The sequence below is a fragment of the Ambystoma mexicanum genome, chromosome 9 (assembly GCF_040938575.1).
Source record: "Ambystoma mexicanum isolate Mex_15411 chromosome 9, UKY_AmexF1_1, whole genome shotgun sequence".
NCBI lineage: Eukaryota > Metazoa > Chordata > Amphibia > Caudata > Ambystomatidae > Ambystoma > Ambystoma mexicanum.
Window position 1 is genome coordinate 1,288,562,791 of NC_090931.1, and position 26,570 is coordinate 1,288,589,360.

A 26,570-nucleotide genomic window follows, 5' to 3' on the forward strand; every position below is an offset into this window, starting at 1 on the left:
CCATAGGGGCCGGGGTACGGAATGCCGGGGAATAGGCATCGACCCGAGATGAGAGGTGAAATCCTTGTAGAAATCAGGTAAGTCTTTAATGAGCGTTTTTTGGTAATGTCCTTTCATTCGCTCATTAACGCTGATGTCTCTTTTTCCCCTTAGGGGCCGGGGTCCGGAAATGCCAGGATGCGGCGCGGACCCGAAATGAAGAGGGAATGAATCAACAGGTAAGTCTTAACATGGAGATTTAGCTTTCCTAATTCCCTTCTCTCTCTCACCTTTTGTTCTGGTCTTATTCTCCCTAGGCGCTGGGGCGTGACTGCGAATCCGGATGATCGCTGCTGAACATGGAGGCGCCCTGTAAAGGTGAGTGGAATGCGGCGCTGCAGCGATCGACGCGATGAGCTTTTAAATAAAAGTCTTCCTTTTCAGGATTGTCGGCGAGATGTCTCCGGGATGCGGATTTAGCAGGTAAGGACTTTTCCTTCTTCTGTTCTCTTCTTCTCTTCCTTTGCAGGTGATCCAGGATGCTGGCAGGCGTGGCAGGAGTCAGGATGCAGGAGCAGACATGGTGAGCGTCCAGCTGCTAGATGCAGAACAACGCGAAGCACGTGTGGCTGTTCGGGTGGGGTTTAAATAGACTTGGAAGAAGTTCCAGGTATGTATCCTTCCTCCAATCAGGTATGTATCCTTCCCCGACCACGCCCGGATGGTAAATTAGCCCCATAGGTAAAGTAGTTCCTTTCAGGCCTCAAGGAGGCCGGGATCCTGCAGCATGGTCTGCATCAGGTAAGTGCACCCAAGCACTCCCATAATGAGCCTGGTGCCTATGGCGCCAGGACTGATGTCTTTTATGAGCCTGGCGCCATAGGCGCCAGGACACTGTCCAAAGGGCCCCTATATGGGGTTGCTGGGTCCTTCCTTGAGGACTGGATGTCCGCTTTCGGGGACGCAGGGCTTGAACCGGCTCCCCGGGAGCGGGCATCATGACAGACGAGTCATCTCGTCGGCGGCGATGACGATTAAGGCGGCCAATGCCTTAGCGATCGTGGCCCGCTACAACAGGGAGCTCTGGTTCAAGATAGCTCCCCTGCTAGATTTCCTGCCTGATGACAAAAGGGCGGAGGCCCTAGAAATTCTGCAGGAGGGCGAGGTGGCGTCAGATCACGCCATAACGGTGGCGACGGACATCGCCGATACCGGATTTCGCCAACTGGGCAACTGAGTTTGCCTCCAACGACGGGGATGGCTCAAGGCGACAGACTTTCGCCAGGTCGTATAGACCAGAGTGTTGGACATGCCGTTCGATGGCAACAACCTCTTTGGTAAGGCGGTGGATGAGTCTCTACAGGCCATCAAGACCGACTCGGAGACGGCCCAGGCCCTTGGGGTGCTTCAGCAGCGACGGCCCTTTCGGAGCCCCGGAGGCAGACCGGGTGCCTCCAAAGGATCCAGCGGTGGCTCCTCCGCTTACCGCCAAGCGGCCCGCTCCTCTTCCCAGGAGGCCTACAGGGGTCGCGGCAAGCAAGGGGGATCCCGCCGTCGTCGTCAAGGAGGCCAAGGCGGCAAGGCCTCCTCCAAACAAGACTGACCCGGCCGTGTCGTCGGGCCCCCACCGAAGCACCCCGGTGGGAGGCCGGCTGACGAAGGTCGACAGCGTCTGGGAGTCCATCTCCACCGACCGTTGGGTGCTGGACACCCTGGCCAACGGGCACTCGCTGGAATTCCAAAAGAAGTGCCCTCACATTCCTCCCGTGGCCAGGAAGGAGAATCACGTCCCTCAACTACTGTTGGAAGTAAAGGTGATGCTCAAAAAAGGTGCCATCGAGCTCGTCCCCAGGAGGCTCTGGGGCTTCGGAGTGTACTCAAGGTACTTCCTCATCAGAAAGAAGACAGGCGGCTGGCGCCCCATCCTGGACCTGCGTCGGTTAAACAAATACATCAAGGCGCAGAAATTCAGGATGGTCACCCTCCAGCACGTGCTGGGACAGCTGGAAGAAGGCGACTTCCTATCGTCGTTGGACCTGGAGGATGCTTACTTCCACATCCCCATTCTAAAAAGGCACAGGAAGTTCCTCAGGTTCGTGGTTCAGGGACGCCACTACCAATTCAGAGCCCTACCGTTCGGGTTAAAGTCGGCACCCAGGGTTTTCACCAAGTGCCTGGCACCAGTGGCGTCGCGGCTGCGCTTGCAGGGGATCCACGTCTACCCCTACCTGGACGACTGGCTAATCCGGAGAAGGTCAAGGGAACTCGCCGTCGATCATACGGTGAGGACCGTCCGGCTGCTCACGGAGCTGGGGTTCGCCATCAACTACCCCAAATCCCACCTGGTTCCATCGCAAGCGGCACTGTTTTGGGGGGCGAAGCTCGATACAGTGGAGAAATTGGCCTCCCCTTCAGAGGAGAGGACCAAGACCATCCTGGGCAAGGTGCGGCGCCTGTTAGCCACAGACATGGCCAGAGTGAGGTCCATCAAGTCCCTTCTCGGGATGATGTCCTCATGCATCTACCTTGTGCCCCTTTGCAGACTTCGGATGCGTCCACTACAGGAGTTCCTCGACGCCCGCTGGTTTCAGGCGAGGGGCTGCTTCGAGGACAGGATCCCCCTCGACGAGGAGTTTCATCGGGCGATCCTATGGTGGGGCACCCAGGCTCACCTCACGACGGGCACGGACTTTCAAACCCTGGCGTTTCAAGAGACGGTGACTACGGACGCCTCTCTGGAGGGTTGGGGGGCCCACACCCGAGAACTCCACGCAAGAGGCCTTTGGCTCCCGGAGGAGAGGTCGCTTCACATCAACATCTTGGAGCTCCGAGCAGGGTTCTGGGCGCTCAAGTCATTCCTCCCGTCCCTCAAGGACAAAGTGGTGAGGATCTTCACAGACAACACCACCACGATGTTCTACATACGGAAGCAGGGGGGGCACCAGATCCCCAGCCCTATCCAGGGAGGCCCAGGATCTGTGGCACTGGGCCGTCGCCCAGGGGATGTTTCTGGTTCCCTTCTACCTGGCAGGTATAAAAAACACCATCGCCGACTCACTCAGCAGGGAGCTGCGCTCGTGCCACAAGTGGGAACTGCGCCAGGCCCAAGTGGATCGACTCTTCCAACAATGGGGCAAACCCCAGATCGACCTGTTCGCGACGGCGACGAACTCCAAGTGCCAGAGGTTCGCCAGCAGGTTCCCACAGCCGAGGAGCATGGGCGATGCTTTCTCGTTGTTTCTATACGCGTTCCCTCCATTGCCGTTGCTGCTCCGCCTCATCAACCAGCTCAAGAAGTCCAGGTGCAGGATGATCCTCATCGCACCGGCGTGGCCGAGGCAGGTCTGGTTCCCGGACCTTCTGGATTCGTCAACGTCCCTGCCAGTCAGGCTGCCGTCGGACACGGATCTTCTCTCCAGAGAAGGAGGCGCCATTCTCCACCACGACCCACAGTCCTGGCTCCTGCAGCACTAGAGTTTGGAGGGTACGATATCCCAGCTGATTGCAGAGAGGTTCTTGCAAAGGCCGGGGCGTCCTCAACTCTCAAGTGTTAGGGTCATAAATGGAAGAGGTTCTCTGTCTGGTGCCGTGCACAGAAGATTAACCCTCTGCGAATTACGGCCCCTCAAGTGCTGCCGTACCTGCTGTCGCTGGCCAAGGCTGGACTGGCTCACGCCTCCATAAAGATACATCTGGCTGCCATCTCCTGATATACCAGGACGACCGGACAGGCGTCCTTGTGGTCTCATCGCCTGGTGAACGAATTTATGAAGGGACTATTCCGATCATTCCCGCTGGTGAAGGCTCCTGCCCCGGCGTGGGAGCTTAATGTGGTGCTGACCAGGCTCATGGGGGCCCCATTCGAGCCTATGCATTCAGCGCCTTTGAAGTTCCTGTCATGGAAGACAGCGTTCCTCGTGGCCATCGCCTCTGCACGACGAGTGGGAGAGATTCTGACCCTATCTTGCAAGCCTCCATACACAACTGTTTGTGAACTTTGGGTCTGTGAATCAAGGGAAGGCTCTCTCGAAGACTTCCATTTCCAGGTGGCTCTCCGGCTGCATCATGCATTGTCACCGGTTGGCAAACCGACCGCTGCCCGGCCGTCCGAGAGCCCATTCGACCAGAGCGATCGCTGCTACTACGGCGTTCCTGTCTGGTGTGCCCCTGCTGGACATCTGCAAGGCTGCTACATGGCGGTTGATGCACACCTTCACAAGATTCTACTGCGTCGATCGGGACTCCAGGGAGGAGTCCAGGGACGGTCAAGCAGTGCTGTGCAACCTGTTTGCTTAAGGTGAGCCTGGTGAGGAGGTAATAGATTAATGTTGAGTTGTTGTATTGCTTAATGTTAAGCCTGTTGCCACCTCCCGTTGGTTGTGCATGTGTATACTGCTATGTATTCTTTTATTCATGAGCATGTAAATTCATGCCAGACCCCATGCTGGAGAAGGAACAAGTTACTTACCTGTAACTGTTGTTCTCCAGCATGGGTCTGGCATGGATTCACATGCGAACCCTCCCACCTACCCCTCTGCGGCTCTTCACTTGGTCATACTTGGCGTGCTACCAAATCTGAGGATGGCTGCCAGAGGCGGGGCTTAGGAAGAGGGCAGTCATTGGCTGGGGGCAGTACGACACAGAGATCAGTGATTGGTTACTACTAAGAAAGACAGACCAGAAACAAAACTGATACTGATTTTTTCTTTACCGAGGATTCCCAGCATGACGACGGGGAATATTCATGAGCATGTGAATCCATGCCAGAGCCATGCTGGAGAACAACAGTTACAGGTAAGTAACTTGTTCCTTATCAGCGCCTGCCAGCTTCCTTACAAGTTTGTGTGGTTTTCAAAATTCTATAACGTTGAACAGCTGGTGATTCATCCTGCACAACTGCTCAAGCTCTGCAGACATGAGCAACATTCCACCACATTTTCTTCCTTCTCCCGGTCAACCTATAGTGCATGGGACACATGGAGGGATGACTTTGTGGACTATGTAACTGCCATACATGGCCCAAACTTCAATATAGAACGCTGCAGGGCGTTGTTGATGCACTGTCTTGGATATGAAGGTTATGCAAATTTTGAAGAGCCTTCCTGGCTTTGAAAAGTCCATACAGGGTTCTGGTGATGCAACAGAGTGCCACCGTTTTAGCATACTTTGACACCACCAATGACACCTCTCTCATGACAGATGCCAGTGTTGCAGGATTAGGGACTGTTCTCATTCGGAAGGATATGAATGTTCAGAAAATCATAGCATTTGCATCAAGGGCCCTTAAAATTGCTGAACTTAGATACTCGGTCATAGAGAAAGAGGAGTTGTCGGTCATGTGGGCCATAAGAAAATCTAAAGCTTTTGTGTGGGGCAGAAAAAATGTACCATTATGACAGAACAAAAACCGTTGGTAGCAGTATTTAGTTCAAACGGTCTAGATGCAATATCTAGAGGCATAGTTAATTGGGTTACGGCGCTACAAGGTCATGATTTTGAGATCAGGTTTGTTACAGGGAAAGACAATGCTTTTGCTGATTTCTTGTCCAGGAATGTGGTCTGTTGTGGTGAGGAAGAATGTGAAGAACCCATATAGGATCTGTTTTGGGTATGTGAGGGCACAATTGCACAAAAGGTGTGTGGAAAAAGCTGTAGCAGAAGACCAAGAATTGGTGAGAGTAAGAGAATGTATCTGCATCGACTGGCCAAGTGATGTGGGACTAGGATAATTTCACAGAGTGAGGCATTAATTAAGTATAGAAGATGGTCACATTGTGCGGTCTGGCTGCATTGTGACTCCTATGGGAGTGCTGAAACAATTACTAGAATTATCTCATACTGCTCACCTAGGTATTGCTAAAACAAAAGGTTGACTAAGAGCTGATTATTGGTGGTTGAGGTGACGACATGGTCATGCAATGCTCAGCTTGTGCAGCTTCTGATAAGGTTTTGAAAACATATACCCAACCACTCAGGCCATTTGAATTTCCCAAGTTACAATGGGAATATGTAGCATTGGACCTGTTAGGATCATTATGGTCAAAAGGGGATACCAAGAAGTATGTGTTGGTGATGGTGGATCTGTATTCATAATGGGTTGAGGTTGAATGTGCGCATGAGGCGGACTCCAAAGCAAATAGTTACGGATAATGGTGTACAATTCACATCTAAGATTATGAAGATTTTTCTGAAAGGTATGGGCTTGGAACACCATAAGACTTCACTTTTCCACCCTTCAATTAATGGTATTGTTGAAGGATTCAACCGGACCTTGATGCAATAGGTGCGCATGACAGTCTCTGCGGGCATTGTTGGGATGAGTGGATTGAGAAGTTTGTGCTGGCTTACAGACTAGCACCACACACATTGGGTTTGATTCCATTTGAAGTATTAAGAAGGAGGAAGGCTGCCACATTGGTGTGTTCTGCATGGTTAGGGAGGATGCGTTTTGTGGAATGGGATGAGGCAGCCATAAGGGAGAATGTTGTCAAAGAATGCAGAGATGAAGAGAATGTATGATAAAATGCATGAGGCTAGACTCACTAGAGTGGTGACTGGTGATCATGTTTGGGTTTGCAGTGCTTGTGGTATATTAAAAGGGAAACGTAACTGTGTGGGCCCCTTAAGAGCAAACAAAGTGTTGGATGATGCTGTGGTCTTGGAAGATGGCTGCACGTAGAACAAAGGCAGAATAGCTTTAAGACCAGTGATGTGGTAAGAGGATGTATGGTGGTGTTTGATGTTGTCATTTTACACAATGTATAGAGAGGAGGTGTGTTATGTATATCTTACACATGTACATATATACATACGCATAATTGGTTACTTGAAAAAAACTGTAGAGGTGTGAATTGCACATTTATGAATAAGCTGCATCTCTGTCAGGGTAAACATGCTTATCAGGTGCATCATTTCAGATTTAAATGTGTGTATTATGTTGCTATGTGAATAACTGTCACTAGTAAACATGTTTAGCAGGTGCATCATTTCAGATGTGCATTTCTTTACAAGGTTTCCATGTGGATGCCCAGTACCATCATAACATGTTATGTGGTATCCAGGGAAACTTAGAACCATCCAAGGTTCTAAACCAATGTCTATAAAATTGGGCTTTGTGAGAGTTCAGATTGCCAGCTTAAAACCTGGACAGGAGGGCCTCCTTAAGAGAATAAATACTTCTTCAAACATACCTGTCTCCTGTGGCTTTCTTCAGACACTTCAGTTCTCTTATGATGTAAGCCTAATTAACAGGCAGGATTGCATTTATTTAAATGGGGTTTAAAGGTTTGGATTAGTTTCAAAACTGGATGGAAACGCACCAGTAGAATTGTGGTCAGAAGATTTGATAAACCTGTTCAATAATACGACCAATGGAAATCTTTGTGAAAGTAATCTTCTAGTAGTAGTAGTATGTGAACTGTTTTCACAGGCAGTCCCATGAGAGTTATTTAACTAGGCAGAATTGATGATGTTGTTTTTAAGTGTTTGAATATTTAAGAATACTGTGGAATACACTTCCACTGGACATCAAATCCATTTCTACCTTTCAACCATTCAGAACCCAGGTTATCACCTGGTTACTGAATAAAAACTAACCCCCACCACAGATGACTCGGGACACCTTACACACTGACCCCTCCTAGCTCTCATTCACTACCACCTTGTGTCTGCGGGCACTAGCCTCTGTATCATTCTTGTGTACATATTATTGCCAATTCAAAACTGTAACTGTATAAAAACTGTATTTGTAAATTATATAACTGTCCTACATGTATAACCTGTATTCTGCAACCACATTCTTGAGCGCCCATATACCCCTGGGTCTGGAACGCTTTACAAATAAAATAAACAAACAAGCATGTTTTATAAAAAAAAAAGAAAAAAAGAACTATGTGTATTTGAAACTTGGTTGTATTCCAAATTTTGTAAAAGACCAACGAGACCAACTGTTTGAATTGTTGTAGGTTGAGTCTGGGGTAGGCCTTTGTCGTCCACACACTATTATTAAACAGTTCGGTACCCAGGTTACACTTTTTTGATAAGCAAACAATGTGGCTAGTAGAAAGATCCAAAACCTAGTTTTAGTCGTTTAGCCTCCTGGCTACCCAAAGCTTTCAACACAAAATGTTTCAAGGTTCAGTCAACAAGAATTCAGAAATCCTAGTCTGAAATGGCCAACCCTAAAATACCAAAGCGCATAACAAACTTGTTCTGCTGGGTGGGCTTTTCCAAGGTTTACTCATTGTGGACCCTGACCCATGCTTCCTGCTTTAAGCAACACTCTGAAGACATCCCGTAGGGATCGGGTTCATGGTTCATTTTATCAGGCTCCCAGTTTTAGTCATTCCGTCAGCCTCTGCCTTCTTCAATATTTGCTATGCTCATCTCAAGGCTCCTTGCATTTTTCAGGTCTTTCCCCGACCTTGTGATTAGGTCACTCCTAAATATTGGATTTCATTAGCTTGTTAACTGTGCACTTTCTTGCTTTTGCAGATGGTCTGGTTATTCTGGATCAGAATCCTATAGGATTACAGCGTAGCCTTAATGCCCTTTATTTGTATATGCAGAATTTGGATTTGATTATTAATCCCCACAAGTCAGAAATAATGTTGTACTCCAGCGAAAGTCTAGTTTCTGCTGGACAATCAACAGGGTATCGATGGATACTGTCAATCAGTATACTTATTTGGGCTACACTATTACAGTCAACCACAGCTAAGCCTGCACTTTGAGAAATTAAAGAAAAATAGTACGGTGTTTGTAGCCCAAAGGAGAAAGCTGATGGGAGTTTTGGCAGACATTGCCTTCTTCCGTTGGTAAAGTATTGCTGGGCTAAGGTTATACCTGCCTTACTCTATAACATGGAAATTCTTTTTAACTATACAGACTTTCAATCGCAAAAATGGGAGGTGTTCATTCGGCGAAAAGTGTTGGGGTTGCCAAACTGTGTGCCTGTTTGTGCTATAAGGTATGAGTTTGGCCTTCTATCTATGGCCATTCATATTAAGTGGAGAAACATAGCTGTTTATAGAAAGATTGTGGACCCCCTTCACCCCACAATATAAATGTTCACGAAATCCAATGAGCTGATGGCAAACAACAATTCTCCAGCATTGGATCTTTCATGGATTCACATGCTTAGAATATTCTCCGTCGTCAGGCTGGGAATCCTCAGTAAGTTATATAGGCATTTTCCATAGGAAAAATTCCGACACTTTTGTGTCCTATCTACGTTGTTTTGGGCCGCGCACGCCGGCGCCTCTAGGACGTAGGGGTATATATAGCTCTGCCCCCGCGGCTCCCTCAGATTACAACCGTCTTCCAAAGTGGTGGGATTACCTCGCGTATCTGCTATTTGGTTAGGTTGTTCTTTCTACTTCAGCGACTGTTGGTTCTTCTCAAGAGAATGTCTGGAAAGGTGTTGTTTCGTCCGTGTGCTACGTGCGGCCTTAAGAAGGTGTACGAAGGGGATGGTCATATGGACTGCATTTACTGCCTTCATCCTCACCACACGGCGGACACTTGTGAAATCTGTCAGGGTTTTTCCCAGAAAACCCTCAAAGATCGAAAAAGACGCCTGGTCGATTGGCTCAACGACAGAGCGGATGCGTACCCGGCATCGGAGGTGGGCTCCACGGCCTCAAAAAGTAAGTCGGAACCCCTGACGAAGAAGGCACGTGCTGCTGAAAAACGAACCTCGGAGTCGGCTGAAAAACGACCCTCGGAGAAACATTCTGAGAAACATTCAAAGGCCTCCTCCTCTTCACACAAAGCGCTGTCTTCTTCCTCCTCATCTAAAAAGGAGAGAAAAGAAACATCTAAATCCTCCTCAGGAGACCGTCATAAGTCTACCTTGAGTCGAGAGGCTGCGGCCAGCAAGTCGGCCCCAAAAGCGGCGGGAACACCTCAAGGCCCGGCGCCACTGGCTTCGCCGACGACCCGCTCGTCGACGCCTACGTCATCGGCGGCTCCTCCCACATGTCAGACTGCGGCGGTAGGAAACATATCGTCGATGGTGGTCCCGTCGATGGGATGGCAACCGGAGATTTCCGATCCCGTCCCGCCGGAGGCCCTGCTTCATCCAGAGGCCACTTTCTCCATCTCGTCGGCTGACGAGGAACGCGACACAGTCGCGCGCCCAACCGATCTGGGTCTGCAGCCGACCAGCACGATGTCGCTCTTGGGTGTGGGTTCCATCCCTACTACCTCATCATTACTGAACCCCCAGGCGGGTCTGTCCTTGGAGGTGCTAAATACACTACAGAAACTATTACAGCGTTTGGACACACAAATACCCCAGCCTGGGGCCCCGACACGGATACAGTCTACGCCATTCGTCGACGAGCCGGGCCTAGTCCCTGAAGAGGAGAAAAAGGGTTGTTTTCTTTTTGATCATATGGGCAAGAGAAGGAAATCCATATTCGCCATCCCAATTTTGGATCATGTCTGGCAAGAGGGCCTGAAGACCATGCGGCACCCGTTCTCTGAACCGGCAGTGAAAGGTCGTTTGGAGAAGAAGTTCAAGGCTCCGGTATCGACTCCCAAGTGCCTGACGTCTCAACCTTCGCCGGAGTCGGTGGTATCGGCGGCGGCGGCGAGAAAGGCCAGGTCTCAGCATAAATGCACGACCCCTCCAGACAACGAGGCCAGGAGACAGGACGCTTTCGGCAAGAAGGTGCTGTCCGTCGGTCGGCACGACTACAGTTAAAGCAGCCAACTCCTTGGCGATTATATCTAGGTATGACAGGGAAATGGGGCACCGACTGGCTCCTATCTTGGAGCATTTGCCCGAGGAACATAGAAAGTCTGCAATGTTGCTAGTGCGGGAAGGAGAGGAGGCCTTCAACCATGCTATAAACATTGCCGTCGACCTAGCTGAGTCCGGTTTTAAGCAAATGAATAATGGCGTAGTTCTACAGAGACAAGCCTGGCTCAAGTGCACTACGTTCAGACCGGAGGTGCAATATAAAGTCTTGGTTATGCCGTGTGAAGGGGAGCAGCTGTTCGGTGAAAAAGTTGAGGCCTTGAAGGGCATGAAAGAGGATACTGACAAGGCACGGTCACTCGGAGCCCTCCAGAGTGGTAGGAATTTTCGTTCCTTTCGTCCTTTCAGAGGGGCCTCTGGTAACTCCCGGTTTGGGTCATCTAGGGACTGAGGTTTCAGCAGACCCTCCTACTCGTCCCAAGGCTACAGGCGTGTGGCCCAATCTTCTCGTAGAGGCAGAGATTACCAAACCTCCAGACGGCGGGGTGCCTACCCTTCGTCAACGAAAGATAAACAAACCAAGAACCAACAATGACATGCTTCAGGGCGTCCTGGGGAGTCGAGTGTCTCGTCGTATGGACGAGTGGGAGCGCATAACAGACGGATGGGTTTTGGACACGATTCATCTGGGCCACTCTCTACAGTTCAAGGGCAAGCCACCACGCATTCCACTGGTGTTCTCGGCCCAGCCCCACCTTCAAATACTACTACAGGAGGCGGCGCTTATGCTGCAGAAAGGGGCAATAGAACTGGTCCCGGTGACAGAAAAAGGACAGGGAGTGTACTCCCGGTACTTTGTCGTCAAGAAACCAAATGGAAAATGGCGTCCCATTCTGGATCTACGAGCGCTCAACAAACTGCTCAAGAATTTAAAATTCAAAATGCTGACGCTTCAGGAGGTGAACCGATCGATACAACCTAGAGATTATTTGTCGTTGCTAGACCTTCAGGACGCATACTTCCATATCCCGATGCGTCAATGGCACAAAAGATTTATGCGGTTCATCGTCGGACGAACCCACTATCAGTTCAAGGTCCTCCTGTTCGGCCTAAAACCGTCCCCAAGGACGTTCACCAAATGTCTGGCTCCAATAGCAGCCTGGTTAAGAAATGAAGGTCACCATGTGTACCCTTATTTGGATGATTGGCTAGTGAGGGGACTGTCTCCAGAAAGGGCACAAGAAAGCCTAGATGCCACCCTGTCCCTCCTGCAACGTTTGGGCTTCGCAGTGAACTTCGACAAGTCCTCGTTAAAGCCTTCAAGGACCTTGGTCTTTTTGGGGGCAGAGTTCCACACACAGTCGGGACTGGTGAAGCCATCCCTCGAAAGGATTCACAGACTGCAACAAAAGGCATTGGAATGGGACGTCGACACCAGAGTGTCAGTACGAAGGTACATGTCCCTGCTGGGGACCATGTCGTCCTACATACCCTTGATAGACAACTGTCGCCTCTTCATGAGGCCTCTTCAGGAATTCTTGGCAGATTGATGGGCACAGAGTCGAGGACGCTGGTCGGACAAGTTGACCCATCAACTGCCAGCTCGTGCATGCGCTTCAATGGTGGAGAATCTCCATGCACCTAACGAAGGGAATGCCCTTACTGGAGCCTGCGTTCCAGAAGACAGTGGTTACGGATGCTTCTCTAACTGGGTGGGGAGCTCATCTGGACTCCTTACAGGTTCAGGGTCGTTGGTCATCGGAAGAGTCCTCCCTCCACATCAACCTGCTAGAGTTGAGGGCGGTGCGTTGGGCCCTAAAATCCTTTCTGCCACAGATAAAGGGCTCAGTGGTGAGAATAATGACAGACAACACGACAACCATGTTTTATCTACGGAAGCAGGGAGGAACTCGCTCCAGGAGACTGCCCATGGAAGCCCAGGGGATCTGGCATTGGGCCCTACAACACGACATACGTCTGTTGGCGTTCCACTTACCAGGAGTAAAAAATGTGCAAGCAGACGCTCTCGGCAGAGAGATGAATTGTCTACACGAATGGCAACTGAACGATCAGCAACTGCACCGTGTCTTCGCGGAATGGGGTCATCCGGCCCTCGATCTCTTTGCGACGAGAGACAACAAGAAATGCTCCCAATACGCGAGCAGGTGGCCACAACAAGACACACTAGGGGACGCGTTTTTCTTCCCGTGGATGGGAAAGTTTCTGTATGCCTTCCCCCCATTCCCTCTCATCCGTCGGACTCTGCAATGGATCCACAGATATTCCTTGTTGGGTGATCCTGGTGGCCCCGTATTGGGCCAGACAAGTGTGGTTCTCCGATCTACTTCACCTCTCAGCGGCAGAACCAATGAGGTTCAAGAAGATCCCCAGCCTTCTGTCTCAAGAGAAAGGGACCGTTTGGCATCACGACCCGGACAACCTCAGTCTGACGGCCTGGCTCCTGATTTCGCCGAGTTTGGCGCGTTAGCGATTCCAGCGGATTGCCGTCGTATTTTGTAAGCCGCAAGGGCACCTTCCACGAACCCTTCATAAACATACAAATGGAAAAGGTTCTGAATATGGTGCGCAGGTCAACCAGGTCTGGTTCCGCGGGCGATCACACCGAAACAACTCCTACCATTTTTGTTGCTCCTGGCAAATAACGGGTTATCTGTTTCATCCATAAAGTTGCATCTAGCTGCCATCTCGAAATTTACTCGGAAGAGACATTCCACTCCACTGTTCAGTGACCGCCTAGTTAAACACTTCCTTAAAGGGTTGTTTCGAACTTTTCCTCCCAAGAAGAAGTTTCCTCCGATCTGGAGTCTGAACTTGGTCCTGGCAGCCCTGATGAAACCCCCTTTTGAACCAATGTCATCGACATCATTAAAATTTTTGTCTTGGAAATTGGCTTTCCTGGTGGCCATTACTTCTGCTCGTCGCCTGTCGGAAATACAAGCTCTAGTGATCGACTCTCTGTATTTGAGGTTTTTCAGTAATAAAGTCGTGCTGGCTACTAACCCGCATTTCATACCTAAAGTACCTTACATGTTCAATAAACATGCTGCTATAGTGTTGCCTACATTCTTTCCAACACCATCTTCAGTGGCAGAAAAGACTCTCCATACATTGGACGTGAAAAGAGCTTTGAAATTTTATCTCCATCGCACTCAAAACTTCAGAGACACGAGACAACTCTTCGTAGCTTATGGTCCTGCGGCTAGGGTAAAGCGATTTCAAAACAAGGACTATCCAGATGGGTGTCTTCGGCCATTTCTCATTGTCATTCCAAGGCCGGAAAGCCGCTAGAAAAGTGTCCAAGGGCCCATTCGACGAGATCTGTGGTCCGGAATTCCGCTGGGGGATATCTGCCAGGCGGCTTCTTGGTCGGTACCACATACGTTTACCCGACATTACTGTCTCGCACAGCAACATGCTGAAGATACACAGATGGGGCGGGCAGTGCTACGTCACCTGTTCCAATAAGGTAAGTCCCAAGTGGGGTTGCATCCTTCGGCAACTATGCTTTAAAGTGTTGTGTCTTTTACAGTTAACATGCTATAATGTAATGTGTTGCCATAGTAAGTGGGCACTGTGCTTGTTGTGATGTTGGTTTGCATACAAGCCTCCAATGTTGGGGGATACTGCTATACAATCTATTCTAAGCATGTGAATCCATGAAAGATCCAATGCTGGAGAAGGGAATAGTTTCTTACCTGTATCTCTATTTCTCCAGCATTGGTATCTTTCATGGATTCACATGCGCCCGCCAGCCTCCCCTGAGCATGCAAACCAGAGATCCCCCTATACTACTTTGGGGGCTGAAATCTGAGGGAGCCGCAGGGGCGGAGCTATATATACCCCTACGGCCTAGTGGCGCTGGCGTGCGCGGCCCAAAACGTCTTAGATAGGACACAAAAGTGTCCGAATTTTTCCTATGGAAAATGTCTATATAACTTACCGAGTATTCCCAGCCTGGCGACGTGGAATATTCTAAGCATGTGAATCCATGAAAGATACCAATGCTGGAGAAATGGAGTTACAGGTAAGAAACTATTCCCTTCCCAATTATTGACAATTGGGTAGAAAATGTGAAAATCTGCTCAGTCGCTTGAATAGATCCAGGGAAACCTTGTTAGTTTTGCCACATAAACTGAAGAAAGCCCTCTGGGAGCAGTATTGGAACTGCACTAGAACTTCCATCATTAAATATTCACTTTATCGTGATTTATTGCAAAAAGAGAAGGCCTATCAACAAGTGGAGCCTTATATTGAAAAATGCCCTTGTCATAAATGGAGGTGGACATTTATGAGCGTGAGGTTCAACCTCTGGTCTTCTCTAGAGATGGAGGGTGCCAGATTTGGGATTCACAGAGGTAACAGTGTGTAGGCGTTGCCACAAGGAGGGGGCGAATGAGACATTATAACATCTGGTAACTGTGAGAAACCTGAAGGTGTCTCACCCACTAGCCCCCCGGGATCTGTCATCCAGGTGGCCAGGACATGGGCATCACTTTTGGATCCAATTCCCTGGGGTGGACCAGTGCGGGAGGATCACCTGGATGAGGGGTCTTCGGGGAGTGGAAGTGGGACACCGGAGTGTGAGACGCGGTATCCCCTTCCTTGTAATAATCTTTCCCCCATCTACCAGGTAGGATACCTAGAAACTCAATCCCCCTGCGCCCCTTTCCCGACGCGAACACTTTCTTACTGTGCTCAGAGAGACAAAGCTTCACCTTACTGATGAGGCCAAACAAGGCTGAAACATGTGTATGGGGTTGCTTTTGGTACTCTTGTTCAGAGAGGAATTGCCGTAGCATTTCGGTGCTGGACTGCCCATGTGGGCGGGACAAAATTTGATATGCAAACGGATATTTCCCATCTGTGAAAGGTACAGTGAGCAAAAAGCCTGTGCTGCAAACTCTCATCTCAGAACAGGTTATCATGCCATGTTCTTTCTGGAGAGGAGCGCCTTCTACCTTTTTTGAAATGTTTGCAAGGAACTTGGGGTTGGTCACCCTGAGTTACCTGGGGGCAACCAGACGTGGACTCCTTGCTCACTGTGCTCAGAGAGACAAAGCTTCACCTCACTGATGATGCCCAACAAGGCTGAAACACATGTATGGGGTTGCTTTTGGTACTCTTGTTCAGAGAGGAATTGCCATAGCATTTCGGTGCTGGACTGCCCATGTGGGCGGGACAAAGACTGATATGCAAATGGATATTTCCCATGTGTGAAAGGTACAGTGAGCAAAAAGCGTGTGCTGCAAACTCTCATCTCAGAACAGGTTATCATGCCATGTTCTTTCTGGAGAGGAGCGCATGCTACCTTTTTTGAAACTTTCTCAGACAGTTCACCATGAGCAACAACGGACTAACACCAGAGCCGTATGCCTGACATGTCCCAACACTATGGTCAGGCAATTACAGATCATTGCACACACCTGACTTCCATCACACTTCCCCACACGGATAAAAGGCGGAGCACGAAAGCACCTGCTGAGCGAGGCAAAACACATGAGGAAACAGCAGTTCCAAGATGGCAGTTTAATACAAGGAGAAAGGCGGCAAGACCAGAAAGGGTTGTAAGGAGGGAAGCACCCTTGACCTGTAAAGACTGTTACTTTCGTGAGCCTTGGAAAGTAAGAAACCGAAGACCAGGAACTAAGGCTGATCAAACCTGCACAGTGTGTCAGAGGTACCCGAGGCTCGCCCCTGTCGATAACCAAGGCGGGGAGGAGCAATTGCCGCCATGGTACTGTCCTTGGCTCCTACAAAAAAGCCATGTCAGAAAAGACGACACAGCCGGTGAGTCGGAGAGACTGATACCAAAACCAGCTTGTCTTTTGAACCAAGGTTGCAAGCTGCAACATTGTATAAATAGAACAGTGTATAAGGCGTTTGGGATGAGAGACGCAAATACAATTGGAAGCCAAAGGAAATAGTTGAACTTTATAATTGAACTTTGGGAGGCCAAGAAAATATACTATACACAGAGTGGTCCGGCACCCCGTGGGTGCTCTTTCGAAAGTCTCTGTTAGGTATCCTATTGATGCTGAGTGTGAGAAAAAGAAATATTGAGATCGAAGTGGTCATGCAACAGAGCAAGCTAAATCCAGTGCTCATTCAAAAGTCTTCGATAGTTCAATGTATGTCACAATTGGTCTGAGCCTGGCTGAGGGAGACTAATTGACAAAGAAAGGGATCTGATCCTTGCAGAGGGGTATCCGGGATGAACCGAGGGTCACCCGAAAAATTATTCTCTCAATCTTGTGTGAAAAGGGATCTGAGCCCGGAAGAAGTGGATCCAATGTTGAACTTTTGTTTTGAAAGAATCTGAGCCCGGCTGAGGGGGATCCAGAGTGATCACCCAAATTAAACTGTGAAAAAGGAAAAGAACGTTTGCATATTGTTTTTGGGACAGCAGGCCCTCTACGTCAAAAGACTTAAAGAAAGCAGAGAAACTTGGACACAGAAGGTCCTGAACTGAGAAATGTAACTGTATCCTCGTGCAGCAAAATATCCAGAGTGTGTGCTTTGCTCGAGTGACCCACCTTGCCCGTGCTTAAAATATGGGGAAGGAAGGCCAACGGCCCGAGTATCCTGACCTATTATTTTGTGGACATTTCTTTTTCATGAACATTACTCCACATTATTTGTATATTAGTGGTAAGGATTGGCAATAGGTTTTTTAGTATAGGCCCTTTTATTTTGACAAGACTCCACTAGGACTGCATTATTATTATTTGATGGTCGTAGCTTGCTCCGATCTGTAGATTTAGGTTTAGATAGGCATTTATCACACCCTTGTGCAAGTTCAATAAACACCCTGGAACTGTGGTCGCTTGTGTATGTCTTACTGTTGATGCCATGCCTTCCTTATATAACAGAGTGTCAGAATACCTGCCAGATAAGAGTTAAACATTTTAACAGGTTTCTCAATGATAGTAGGTTATATGTACCATCACACTTCTGGAGTGAGATACATGCAGGAGGACATATCTCCCTCTCACTGGCAACTATTAGATGTCTTTACGAGATTTTTTATTTTGATAAGAATACATGATTATCTGTAATAGATGTTTAATTCTGATTAGAATAATACATTTTTGGTGTGTGAATTGGGAGTGTAAAGATGAACTACATGTTTTATTGGAATTTAGTACACTTTTTATGAACTTTTTCTGAATATTTAATTTGTTTTGTATTGATAAAATGTGGAGGATTTGCTTATAAATTGTGGCACAATTAAAAGATAATTAAATACATCTTGGATTTCATAAGTTTTCATAACAGTAGGTCTCTCCCAGTTCTTGAGTTTCACTGCATTGACATTATTTCTACACGCTCATTCAGGGTCCTTTCCCGACAAACAGTATTAGATCACCCTCCCATGGCTTTCTATGGTTAATGAAGCACTTCTGCTTCTGGCATCCTTCTCCTTGGCACAGGACCATCCACTAGGTCCCCCACTCTCCCAGCCATTGTGGAAGGGTCTGTGGGTTATCCCTTTCCAGACTAGCATAGTAGGACAATGTTTCCCAGGCAGCTTGGGCCTCGTGTAATCAGGGGTGATTTGGAAGCGTACGTTCTTCCTTCCAAGGTTATCTCCTCATCCCCCACACCCACTTTTATAATGCTGCTAGGGAATTGCTGCTTGTTTTAGCCCTACGACTGACAGGAGCTGTCGTGCTTTACTTTCCGAGTTTCGGATTGGTTCCTTGCTCAAACGTTCTTTAACAAGTATTTGAACCTCTGCACGGAGCTTGCTATACATTGTTTATTTGGGAGTTTGCATCAGCTGTTCCTTCTGCATCTAAAAATGCAGCTTTTATCATTGCCACAGTATTGGTATTCCAGTGTTTTTCAGCATCTGCAGTTTTCTGCATGTACCTTTTGGTGATCCGCAGCTTCTAGTGGCAGCTCTACCCAAACCGAAGGATCCCGGTCGTCCGATCCTTTCAATTTGTAAGTTCACAAACACCTTGGTTTTTCTTGCACAGGCTTTGCGCTCCCATCCAAACACTAAACCAGTTAACCTGTGCGATGTGCCTTCAGTATCTGCCACGATTCTAACGGGGAGAGAGAGGTTGTTATAAATTGCTGTGGCATGTTTCCAGACAGTAAAGCAGTATTAGGCAAGGTTGCCTGCAAGTTTTATTCTGGTTCTCGGGTCCCAGTCCATAGATGCTTGCCTCCCCCCACACAATCAAATGACAAGATGTCAGATTCTAGCAACTCACCACACCATAATCTGTTCTGCATGAAAACCCTTACTGATGTGATTTTGTAATGCCTACTACAAATACATGAATACAGAATACATATGTACTGCTGTAATGTGAGTGTCCTAGTCAGCATTGAAGCCTTGTGATGTATTGATCTTTCTTTGTTACTTTTTAATAATTGTGGTGTTGTCTCTGAAAAGCCTTTAATTTTGTTATCTCCACAGCTGCATGTTATGGAAATGGCACCTATTTTGCTGTCAATGCAAATTACTCTGCTAGTAACACCTACTCTAAACCTGATGCCACTGGGATGAAGTACATGTATCTAACCAGAGTGCTCACTGGAATGTTTTCCACAGGAAGTCAAGGGATTGTTACTCCACCAGCAAAAACTGTTCAGGACCCTACCGATCTTTATGACAGTGTGACAGACAATGTTACAAATCCTACAATGTTTGTGATATTTAATGATGTTCAAGCCTATCCAGAATATTTGATTAGTTTCAAATAAGTATTTTGCACATTTTTACCTGCTGTTTATTGTCAAAAATCGTTGTGCCTGCAAAATATGTAAGAAGGAGCTGCACTACCCACTGCTCTTGAGCATTTCCATGTTAATTTATTGGAACCTGAATTGTACAATTTCATCAAAAATTCACCCAAATTTCCAATGGGTAAACATATTGTTTCTATAGAATTGTTTCCTAGTGTAAATACAGCACAAACAATATATCAAGCACTTGACTCAAGATCTTCTTTCCTGTTTTTATATACACATGCCTAAGAACTAATGAACATCATAGTTTAAGTGTGCAGAAGTAAGTCTCGGACACAGAGGTGGCATGGTTTTGGTTAAAGCCTTTTGTTCAAAGAAACTGGCAGGTTGGAAAACTGCCTCTCTGTCCCTAAAGCAAAAAGGGGATTCCCTGCCTCAAAGAAGAAAACTAATGAAAATGTCAGGATGTAAAAGAAAATGCCAGTCAACTGTTGTGTCAAGAAAGCCTATTTCTGACCCTAACACTAACAACTTAAACTAAAGTGCAAGGGTGTTGTCTTCTTCAAGTTGGTGGGAAAATGTTCTTCACAAGCAAAGTTCCCAATGTCTTTAGTTGTGAAAACAAATGCACTTTTCAAGTGCCACAATGTTCCAGTCCCAAGGAGAATGGTTTGCTTCCCCTAGGTTTCCTCGGGCTCTCCAAGTGATGTCAATGTTCTCTGCGCCAGGGGAAAGGTCTCTCTTTTCCTGGCCTTCTCACGCTTTCACAATGATGCACAACAATGTTCTCTCTGCCAGGGGAAATGTGTCCCTTTCTCTGTCTTTCTCAGGCTTTCAAAATGATGCAAAACAATGTTCTTTACTTTCGTGAGTCCCACTCTTTTGACTCGCACAGAAAGTAGGTCTGGTTCACTAGCCTGCCACACACTACCAATGGGATCATGCACTTCTGTATTTGAGTATTCCCTCCTTTTATTCTTCTAGGATCCCAGACTTCTCTTTGTGCCACAGTTAACGTGGGTTCTCCAGCATGGGGTTTGCCATGGATTCACATGCCCATGAATATTCCCTGTTGTCGGGCTGCAAATCCTTTGTAAAAGAAACAATATTGGCACTTTAGCCTGAAAACGGTATTTTACTCTATAACCAATTATTGTCCTTTGGGTCATACTGCCCCCATCCAATGACAGTCGTCTCCCTAAGCTTCATCTTCAGATATTTACGGCAAGTTTCAGTGTTGAGAGTCCTCTCATATCGCTCTTCAAGCCTTTTTTGTTATTCAAGTTTTCTTGACTAAATTGTCTGTTTTTTGACCGACGATGTTCACTCTTCAACTGTCACTCGACTACCGGCAACGGGGACCCATTGTCAGCAAAGATCACCTTCCATCGCAGATCTTATCTTCGAAGTTTCTTCACAGACCCAGGCTTGGGACTAGTTCACACTTCAACCATGTCGGAGAAGGAGGAGCCTCTTCAAGCTCAGTGCCAAGTGCAGACTGCGGAACATCTAAGTATCAACACCTTAGATGTCTATATTGCCTTCATCCGGACCATGATGAGGAGGGATGCAAAATGTGCTGTGGTTTTCCCTCAAAGACCAGGAAAGACCGTTACTGCAGGTTGGCAGCGTGGCCCAAGTTAAGAAGGCCCCTGACTCGGCCCCCAGGCCCTGCCATGACACATACAGGACCGACCGGTCCCACGAGCGTGCTGTGCTCCCTATGAAAAGAGGTTGAGATCCTTTTAAGGATGCTTTTGGTCAAGCAACACGCTAAGGACCCCACTAGGGTCACCACACCGGGGGACCCAGTGCGGGAAGGACCCATTCACCATCTCCGTCAACATCCACAGTGAGCCTGCCGGCAGGAGGGGTACCTTAACGCGAGGAAGTCCATGACCTCGTCAAAACACAGTTAATCTTTGAAGGACAAAGGTGTGAAGGAGCGGCCCAAAGACCTGTTGTTGAAGGCTCCGTCATCGAAGTTCTCCTCTGTAGTCAAGAACCTCGTCCTCCAAGGCTCCAGCTGTGTAGGCGGTGACCCTGTCGACAACCGCCCTGTCGACGATCATATCGGCTTCGGCTCCGTCGACAACCCTGTCTTCGGTCCCGTCGAAAACCATTGTGACTTCGGCAAAGGGGAGTGTAATTAAGACTGTGGTGTCCACGATGAAGACCACAGCTATGTCAAGAGTGTCTCTGCCTCCCTGCCCAACGGCGGTCGAACCCACAGCTCCGAAGGAAACACCTGTGCGTGAACAGGTTCCCATCATTGCCTCTTTCACTAAGGATTCAGGGGAGATTGAAGGCGCAGCCGCCTCCAACAGATTTCCTCCTCAAAGGGGGTGAGGTGTCTCAGGCAAACCTGCTGTGGTCTCTGAGGGGAACCCCGCATATATACACCTGCTCCGACAATGAGCACTTGCCCAAAGATTATTATTCAGACCATGAGCGAGGCCTTGCACTGTACCCAGTGCCAACACCTACAATCCCAAACAAACCTGCGCATAGGGACATGTTGTTGGACATCTTGTCGACCCTCCACACCTTGGTGACAGAACTACAGCAGAGATTGCCTGCTGCATCAGTTTCTAGCCCAGTCAATAGCCCATCAAGGCCCCCAGTGAGGCTTCCTCTGAGGGCCAGTCCTATAAGAGAGCAACCCAGCCCCTCGCCTGAAACGCCAGGTGAGGACACCACCCCGGTTGCCGCCTCCGCAGAGACCATTGACTCAAGTAAGGGAGGTGTATATGCATAATGACACGGCACTGACACAGCCTCAAACCAAACAGACGAGTACTATGACTATGTGCCTGCAGAAGAGGAACCTCTGGGCACGGGTGACCCCACCAGAGCTTTGCCCCGAGACGAGATGAGCTCCTTTCATAGCATGCTGTGAACGGCCTCTACCCTGTTCAAATTGGTCCTGGTGGAGAAGGAGGGGTACCTTTTTCAGTGCCACGAGTTTTCACAGAAGACAGTCATGTCTATTCTGTTGCTGGACGATGTTTGGGAGGAGGGCTTGGAGCTGTTGACACAGAATACTGCCCCTCCCAAGAGGAATAGACTCGAAGAAATGCAGAGTACCGGATTCGGCTCCCAGATGCCTGAGGTTACAGCCTTCACTTGACTCTGTGTTGTCTGTTGCCGCCAGGAAGTGCTCTGCAAACCCATTGTCCTCGTACATGGTGCCTCCAGACCAGGAGGGGAAGAAGTTGGATGAGGCGAGGAAGTGCATCATTTATACTGCAGCTTCCACAATCAAACCTGCTAACGCCCTGGTATGATCGGGAACTCTGGTACAAGCTCAGACCAATCCTAGACTACCTGCCAGAGGACAAGAAGTCAAATCCTCTCACCCTATTTCCAGGAGGGCGAGGTAGCCTCAGACCATGCTATCACATTGCCGCTAGACATTGCAGACTCTGGCTTCCGCCAGATAGGAAACAGGGTGGCCCTGTGGCACCATGGGTGGCTGAAAGCTACGGAGTTCCGGGCAGACGTGCAGTCTAAGGTGGTGGATATGCCTTTCGACAGGAACAACCTTTTCGGAAAGAAGGTAGACCCACCAGTCGATGAAAACTGATACAGAGACTGCACGGTTCCTGGGGACCCTAAGACAGAGATGGTCATCGTCCTTTCATTCCTCCAGAGGAAAATCGGGCAGATCCTCCAAGGGACACTCTGCACCCTACCCCCACCCCTCTCGCTCTACCACCCAGGAAGCCTACTGGTGGCTGTCACAAGCCTTTGGCGGCAGAGGAAAGCGTTGTTGTCCGCAGGCCAGGATGCAGATGCTAAAGCAGGCCTGAACCCGGATGTAGACCCGGGCCCCCCACTTTTGCACCCCAGTGGGCTTGCGGCTAGCGAGATTTATCGACAAGGGGAAGACCACCACCACGTATAAATGGGTGCTGGACCTTCTCCATCATGGGCACACCTTGGAGTTCCATCACACATATCCTCGCCTTCCTCTTGTGACACGTCAAGAACTACACACGGCCCAACTGCTGCAGGAGGTCCAGGCCATGCTAAGAAAAGGGGCGATAGAGCCATTCTCCCAGTGCCTCTGGGGATCCGGAGTGTACTCCAGATACTTTCCTGCCCAGAAGAAGTTAGGAGGGGGCAGCCAATCCTGGACTTGACACTCCTCAACAAGTACTTGAAATCCCAAAAATTCACGATAGTCGCATTGCAGCATGTGCTCAACCAACTGGAGGAAGGGGATTTCCTTGCAACCTTGGACCTGAAGAACGCCTACTTTCACGTCCCCATACACGCCAAGCACCGAAAATGTCTACAGTTCGTGGTGCAAGGACGACACCATCAATTCAAGGCCCTGCCCTTCGGCCTGAAATGAGCACTGAGAGTGTTCACAAAGTCTTTGGCACCGGTGGCAGCACATCTGCGCCTCAAGGGGATCCATGGCTACCCTTATCTGGACGAGTGGCTGATCTGCTCCCATGCCCTGGTGGTCCAGCACAGCACAGAGACCATTTGCCTGCTGACAGATCTTGGATTCTCCATCAACTACCTGAAGTCTTGTGTGGAGGCATCTCAGAACGCGCTGTTCCTGGGCGCCCACCTCAACACAGCGCATGCTTGGTGACCCCCTCAGAGGAGAGGGGGCGACAGCCATCCTGGGCAAGGTGCCGCATCTGTATTCGGGCCAGAACGCATCAGCGCGATCCATCAAGTCGTTGCTGGGCATGACGTCTTCCTGTATCCATCTCGTCCCGCTGTGCTGACTGCAGATGAGACCTCTCCAGGAGCTCCTGGATGATCGGTGGCTGCAGGTCACAGTCATGTGGACAGACAAGATCGTCCTCAACTGGGCATGCCGACAAGCTCTTTGATGGTGGGGTCACGCCCCCATCTCACAGAGGAGGCTCTGTTTCAGACTCCTGCATTCAAGGCAATGGTTACCACAGACGCCTCCCCAGAAGGGTGGGGGCCCACACCGGACAGTCCCACGCCAGGGGACTCTGGCTTCCGGAAGAAAAGGACCTGCACATCAATGTCCTGGAACTTTGGGCGGTCTGATGGGCCCTCAAGTCTTTCCTGCCCAGCTGAAGGGGAAGGTGGGGCACATTTTCACAAACAACACCACCACCCTGTTCTATATCCGGAAGCATAGCGGGCCGCGCTCTCCATGAGGCCCAGGCCCTGGGCCATTCTTCAGTTCATGTTCCTCATGCCTTTTCACCTGACAGGCATCAAAAACACCACCACATACTTGCTCAGCAGGGAGCTGAGGTCATGTCACGAATGGGAACTGCATCAAGGGCAGGTGACTCATCTCTTCACCAAGTGGTAGTCGCCCCCACATCTACCTCTTAGCGACGGCGACCAACTCCATGTGCCAGAGGAACGCCAGCAGGTTTCCTCAGCCGAGAAGCCTGGGTGATGCCTTTTCCGTGTCTATGGGACGGGCTCTCTGTTCGTCTTCCCTCCATTTTCGTTCTTACTATGAGTGATCAAAACACTCAGACTTTGCCATTGCAGGATGACACTCGTCGCTCCGGCATGGCCATGGCAGATCGCGTACCTAGACTCACTCTGTCAGTAGCCCTGTCCATCTGGGTACCGCCACTTCCCGGCCTTCTCGCCAGAGACGAGACAATACTGAACCTCGAACCTGCATCGCTGAGCCTCATGAACTGGCTCCTGCAGCCCTAGTATTTGGACACTATGCTCTTCCTCTGGAACGCAAGAAGATTCTGGTCCAGGCTAGGGCTTCCTCTATGCTGTCATGCTACAGTCACAAGTGGAAGCGCTTCACGGTGTGGTGCAGGGCTCAGAAGATTATGCTGCTACGAGTCACAGCTCCTCAGCTCCTTTTGCATGTGCTTTGCCTGGATAAGGCTGGACTGGTTTACGCTTCGATCAAGGTGCATCTGGCTGCCATATCCCGTTACGCCGGGTAGGCCATCCCTGTGGTTCAACAGGCTCGTCAAGGAATTCCTCAAAAGTCTCTTCATGACTTTTCTGCCAGTGAGGGCTCCTGCGCCAGCTTGGGAGCTCAGCATGGTCTTTACGAAACTCATGGGGGTACCATTTGAACCATCTGGCCCCATTGAAGTTTCTTCTCGTGGAAGATGGCTTTCTCGTGTCATACACATCAGCGAGGTGGGTCAGGGAGATTCAGGCCCATTTTTGTAAGCAGCCATACCTTTCTTTCCACACTACAAGGGTGGTGCTGTGGACCCACCCCACATTTATGCTGAAGGTTCCTTTGGAGTTTCACCTCCACAGGCCTTTTGTTCTTCCCAAACTCTTCTACGCCTGCTGGAAGGGCATTGCATTTGCTGGACGTTGCTTGTGCCTTGAAGTTTTATGTGACATACAGGAAGGACTTTCGGAAGACATCTCAACATTTTGTGACTTTTGGTCCTGTGATTCACGGAAAGGCCCTGTCTAAGGCTTCCATATCCAGGTGGCTCTCCAGCTGCATCATGCACTGTCATCGTCTGGCCAACAGACTGCTTCAAGGCCGGCGAGAGCTCATTCCAAAAGAGCCATCACTGCAACAACGGCTTTTATCTCTGGTGTGCCCCTGCTCGACATCTGCAAGGCTGCTAAGTGGAGGTCCACGCACACCTTCACACGGTTCTACGACATCTGCAGGAATTCCGGGGAGGAGTCCCCGTTCAGCCAAGCGGTCCTACGCAACCTCTTCACGTGAGGTGAGTCTGTTCGATGGTTAAGTGTTTTGCTTCTTTTGAGCCTTGCCACCTCCCATGGTTTTGTATGTGTTATATGTTTACTGCTATGTAATCTTTATTCATGAGCATGTGAATCCATTCCAGACCCCATGCTGGAGAAGGAATGAGTTTTTAAAAATGTTTTATTTGTATTCCTTTTTTCCAACAAAATAACATACAGACTTTGTGAATCACTTCCAATGATGCATCATATTGTTCGCCTGTTCAAAACTCCCCCATGCCCATTCCACTTGCTATGTCTACCTATATTGTGTATTACATTTCTTGAACTTCTCACTGTAGCTTTGTCCCGCAGATTGTGATGGTGCATGTATCTGAGTTTGGGTGTCATCTCGTGTAGGGGGAGTCAGTTCCTGTATCAAATGTTTTTAGGCCAGTAAATCCATGTTTTGCTCCTCTTGGCCCCTACGGGATGCTTCTTGCCACAGCAGTTTCTG

The 26,570-nt window shown here is 49.1% G+C and overlaps 1 protein-coding gene across 1 annotated transcript in view; it reads left to right on the plus strand.

Moving 5' to 3' along the window:
* The window catches only part of LOC138489066 (protein mono-ADP-ribosyltransferase PARP14-like), a 1,172,404-nt gene extending 1,152,756 nt beyond the window's left edge, over positions 1-19,648 (plus strand). Inside the window, exon 18 of the mRNA XM_069616631.1 lies at positions 19,137-19,648. Coding sequence (XP_069472732.1) covers positions 19,137-19,423 — 287 coding nt within the window. The 3' untranslated portion in view covers positions 19,424-19,648. The remainder of the gene's footprint in view (positions 1-19,136) is intronic.
* The last annotated feature ends 6,922 nt before the right edge of the window (positions 19,649-26,570 follow it).